The 5,307-nt window shown below is 50.9% G+C and overlaps 1 protein-coding gene across 1 annotated transcript in view; it reads right to left on the bottom strand.

The window, feature by feature from the left end:
* CALHM3 (calcium homeostasis modulator 3) overlaps nt 1-5,307 on the bottom strand; it is a 15,643-nt gene that overhangs the window by 9,589 nt on the left and 747 nt on the right. The window contains exons 2-3 of the mRNA XM_015596318.1: nt 3,160-3,415; nt 3-482 (exon numbers count right to left, since the gene is read on the bottom strand). Of these exons, the coding sequence (XP_015451804.1) occupies nt 3-482; nt 3,160-3,415 (736 nt within the window). The remainder of the gene's footprint in view (nt 1-2; nt 483-3,159; nt 3,416-5,307) is intronic.

Here is a 5,307-nt window from a genome sequence, read left to right as displayed (position 1 = left end):
ACGTCATTTTGTTGGGACAGCCTGGTGCTAGGGTCCAGAGTGGGGGCGCGGTGGTTGAGGCCACCCCCCCAGAGCCCGGGGGATGCGGTGAGGTCTAGTGGCGGTTTGCTAGAGTACCAGGTACTCAGGAGATGGTCCACCTGCTCTCTGCTGGAGACTGCGCGAAGGTGGGCCTTCCCGCTTCCGGTGTCTAAGCTCGGGAGCTCATTAAGCTCTGGGGGCTCGGCACCCCTGCCCATGTCCCGTTGCAGTCCCCGTGCCCGCATCTCGTTCTGCATGCTGGCGAAGAAGTGCAGCACGCAGCGGTGCGCGAAGTCCCGCGCGTGCTCACAGCACGTCTCGTCGAAGAGCTTCTGCTCCAGGTCCACGTAATTGCTCCAGTATCTGCGCTGCAGGAAGACTGTCTGGTCGAAGCAAGGTCTCAGGCAGCGGGCCAGGAAGGCTACGACAATCAGCAGCAGGGTGATGCTCCAGCCAATGGCCTGGCGGGGAGAGGAGGGAAGCACGAGGATGGGTGTGAGTAGGGCATGGGTGGTGTACCGTGTGTCAAAGGTATTCCAGTCTCTCTCTTTACTTATCTCTCCCATCCTTCCTCAGATCTATTCATCTTTCCTTTTAGTCCTCCATCCACCAACCACCTCCATCCATCGGATTCCTTTTCATTCATTCTCTCATCCTTGCATCCACTCGTCTGTCTAACCAGCTCTCCATTCCATCCGTCCATCCATCCATCCAGTCATCCATTCTCTCATCTGACTAGATATCTATCATCTTCCTATCCAGCCATCCTCTCAACCATCCTTCCATCCTTCCATCTGTCCATCGCCCATCCTCCTACCCCAGCTATCCTCTCATCCATTCATGTTCATATACTCCCGTCTTTCTTTCTGTTGATCTAGCCAACCATCCATGCACTCAGCATTCATTTTCCCAACCTTTCTCCTAAGTATGCCACCCCAAAGTATGCCTCTTTGACATAAAATTATTTTGAGCTGAAGACAATTATGAGGCAGCAAACAGGAAAACCTCTCTTTACCCTTTCCTTTTCTGCCTAAAAGCAGGGTGTAAATTCTTCTTTTACTGGAGACAGACTCTTATCAGCGCAGAGACAGCACCAGAGGAATGTGCAAACAAACCTTACTCTATTAGTAGGGAGTAAGAAACGCCATGTTTCCTCCCGTGTATTTACCTTCCCATAGTTTCTGCTCTTGGAAACCTAAAACTGCTTTCCTTTGTCCTGCCATTTCTCTATAAAAGTATTGCTCTTTGTTGAATGTTCCATACAAGCAGGAATTCTAAGCTGCTGCTTCGAGTTGCTCTTTGGTTTAGGTTTCTCCTACATGATGTGCACTGCATGCATTAATAAACTGTTTTCCTCTTGTTAATCTTTTTGTAAGCATCTCAGCTGAAATCCTAAGATGGGCAGAGGTAAAGTTTTGCCTTCCCCACACTCCCATCTATCCGTCCATCTTTCTTTCATTTTTTTATCTAGTCATCCTCACATATTTTTATCCATCCCATCTATGCATCCATTTATCCTATATTTTGGGGCATGCACTGGGCACCCAGTCTTTTCTCTCACACGTTGGTGGAGGAAATAATTAAATAGGTGATGACTGGCTGAGTGCCGTGTTGAGGGATGTACAGGGAGTCATGGGAATCCACCCGACCTGAGCTTGAGGGCTCAGGGAACAGCGAGGTTTAGGTTGAGACCTGAAGGATAAGTAACAGCTGTACAGGGTATGAATAGGAAACAGTGTTCCAGGCCAAGAGTGAGGAAACACTGAAAATAGTTCTCTAAGTCTAGAGCCCACACTTGGCCGATTCCTCTTTCTCCTCTCCGCCCATGCAAAGCTATAGTCTCTTCAAGGCCTTGCTTAAGACCAGAGCAACTGTGTGGACCTGGAGCAGAGAATTAATTCCTCTAAACAAAGTCATACATGAATTCTTATCATGTGTAAATGTGATTTACTATCTCTCATTTGGCCTCTCACAGAGTCACCACCACCACCACCACCAATTTAAAATACCCGTGCGAGTATTTTATATGTGAGGAGCATTAAATGTGCCTGATAAACTTATAGCTGAGTCAGGACTCAAACTCTGGTCTCACTGAAATTTCTACACTCTTCCCACTGAACTAGTGAGAGCCTAGAGTGTTTAAGTCTGTTGGGACCACCAGGGTGGAAGAGACCAAAACTCCCTTTATTTTGCAGGAGAAACTGAGGCCTAGAGAGGGAGTGATGTGGCCAAGGTCAGGGTCTGAAGCAGAATTAAGTCTGGCCTGACCACTGGTCCTCTCTTCACTGCACTATGGGCCTGTCTTGGCTCCCCAAAGGGCCGGGGCCATGTTTTCATTCTCTATAGCCACAGTGATACTCTGCATGTGTGGGTTCATGTAAATATTTTTTGAGAGGCACAGCTCAGCCTGGGGCTCTGGAAGTGGTGGTAGTGGAATCTCGGGTCTGGGCTGGAAGTGGGGCTGAGTTTTGCCCCCAGGATAGTGGAGTTGGCACCCTGTGGGGAGCTGGGCATCTATCTAGGCAGAACCTGCATTGTAGGGAGGTGGTTAAGAGGGTCAGGAGTTATGACGTGTATTCAGATCTCTGCCTGGCCTTTTACAAGCTGTGTGACTTTGACCTTGTGAACTAAACTCTTGGAGCCTCAGTCTCCTCATATGCAGAATGGGATGATAATGACTGCATTCACCTCATAGAGTTATTCCAAGAATTAAGTGAAGTAATGCATATGAAATGCTTAACACAGTGCCTGATACATAGGAGCTCAATAAAGGGTAATTCGTATTATTTCTGAGAGGTGGGAAGAATATGTGTATGGTGTGGAGGATTGGGCAGAGCAGTATATCTCCAGTACTTTCTTGCCATCCAGACTCTTGAGGATGGGCTGAGCTGACTCCCAGAGGATGTGGGCACTTGGTCTCTGCCCCGGCGTGAGTCAGCACTGATGGCCAGGTGCCCACTTCCTAAGGCCCAACACTGTCCTGTACATGGATAATGCTCCGGGTCTCTCCAGGGACCACATGCTCCTTGGTTGTGTCTCTAGCAGTGGGAGGAGCCTAAGGAAGTCATGTGTATTTTCTCACCCCTTGGAACCCATGCAGGATGTTTGCAAAGGTTAGAGGAGGACCTTTTGAATTACCTGGGACAGGCACCGCAGGTAGCGAGACACTGCCTTTCGAGCAGGACTATCCCTGACCAGCTCATCCTCCTTGCAGGGCACCTTGGCCAAGAAGAGCTGCACCTGGCTGGGGGTCATGTTGGCAAAGTCCAGAAACTTCTCGGGGTCAACAGAGCTGCTGAAAGCACACACAAAGCACTTCCCGTCAAGGAGGGCCAGGAGGATCCAGACGAGGGGGGCGGCCAGTGCTCTCTGCAGCACGGAGGAGCACATGTACCTGAGAGTAGAAGAAAGAGGGGCCAGCGTCACGAAGGGCAGCCGGAATTCACTTACAGTAGGAAGGCTATAGGGGAGATGCAAAGATGGCCTTCCCAGGAGGGCTGGGAATACCAGCTGTGGTTACGTAAAAGGAATGATTGCAGCTCCCACAGGAGAGTTCCCAGAAGCGGAGGGCAGGGAGGAAGAAGGGCTGAGAGCTCTGGGGGGACCCACGACTGGAACACTGGGGAGCTGATGTCCTTCCTGCTCCAGGCCTTGTAGCAGGCACTGTTGGTGCCCTGTCCATCCAGAGGCATCTACGGCTTTGGAGGGTAGTTTCTACTCAATGGAGGCCTGAGGGCCTCCAACATTAACCACTTCAACCACTTGAGTGGCTCTGCCTGAGGGCTTTGGAAGCGTCTCTGCTCCCAGAAGGGTAGGCTGGAAGCACTGGAGAGTTAACAACCCCCAAATCAACCTTCGACCCAAGAGGGACGGGGCCTGGTGGATAAATACCCCAGCTTCCTTGACCCTCAGTGGGACAATTCTGAGGTGTGTCCTACCTACTCTCTCAGAGGGTCCCCAGAAAGACTGAGCCCCAGTTACGTACTCATTATCACATTCTTCCCAGAGACTGGTTTTGAGGGGAGCCTAAACCAAGACAGCCCTGCCCAATAACCCTCGCAGAGGTAGCATCTGAAACACCTCCCCCGGCGTCCAGGGAGCCCACCCTCTGGCTGCCCCCGGGTGCCTCTCTTGACCTACTCAAGTGGCATGGATTGGGTGTAGGTCACAGGACAGGAGACCAGTGGAACCGTACCCACTGGATCCCAGAGGAAGAGGACACCCAGTGCACGATACATCTCTGCGAGGCTGGAGGGAGTATGGAGCCTCCGGGGAGCACAAAACAGGCTGTTGGGCACCGGAAGGGAAGGGAGTTTTCTAACTTGGACTGTACACGTGTGTAAAGTGTGCGTGTATGTCTCTGTGTGTGTGTATGTCTCTGTGTGTGTGCGTGCGTGCTCATGGCTTACCCAGTGGTGAGTTACAAACACACTGTAGGGCGGGGTGGCTCTAGCATTTTCTATAGGGGCAATGTGGTTAGAAGGTAAAACTGAGGACTTGTTATGAAGTTACATTACATACCCTTGAGAACATCTCAATTGTTCACATCAAAACTTAGGAGAGAGGAAGAGATCATAAGTGGGCTAAAACCCACCAAGCCCCTACTGCCACCTCTTACCCACAGGTCTAGAGAACTTAGGTATTTTGTCCAGGACACTACGGACCTGTGTTTGAATCTGAGCCTTGCCTCTTCCTAGCTCCGCTGTTACTGAACCTCTCTGTGCCGCAGGTCTCTCGTCCTTGAAAATGGATCCCACAGAGGAGCAGACCCAGGACGGAGGTGAGAATTCGGAGGCTGTGCACATACAGCACTCGGCACAGAGCTTGGCACCGAGTTGGTGCTCAGCGTTGGCGTGGGAGCATTACCTACAAATTGCTAAACTGTGTCAACTGATTTTGATGGAGGGCACCCAGCAAGTGAGAGGAACAGAGGACACAGCGGTACAAACTGCCCTTGGGAGCTGCCCTCGGGCACATACGGGAGAGAGATGCAGCCTTTAAGCCAATCATGTCTCCCACTACATGCGAAACTGGCTATGCATGTTATGCGATGGCCCTTCATGCATACGGTGAGGTATAACCAATGGCCAGTGTGACAGATGTGACCTGGGTATTTCTTGGGAATCTTATATCATTCATGTGTCTCTAGCACTGGCCATGAAAAGCTGATAAATGACAGGAACAGAAATATCTCTTTCCAGGGTGGAAACTGCGAATGGGTGTCTGTGAACTGATGATGTTCCAGTTGGGGAAAGGAGGGGGCACACCTGGCAGTGCCTGTGGGGG

Source organism: Pteropus alecto, unplaced genomic scaffold (assembly GCF_000325575.1).
Source record: "Pteropus alecto unplaced genomic scaffold, ASM32557v1 scaffold177, whole genome shotgun sequence".
Lineage (NCBI taxonomy): Eukaryota > Metazoa > Chordata > Mammalia > Chiroptera > Pteropodidae > Pteropus > Pteropus alecto.
Note: the sequence above shows the minus strand (reverse complement) of the source record. Positions and strands in the feature narration are given on the sequence as shown.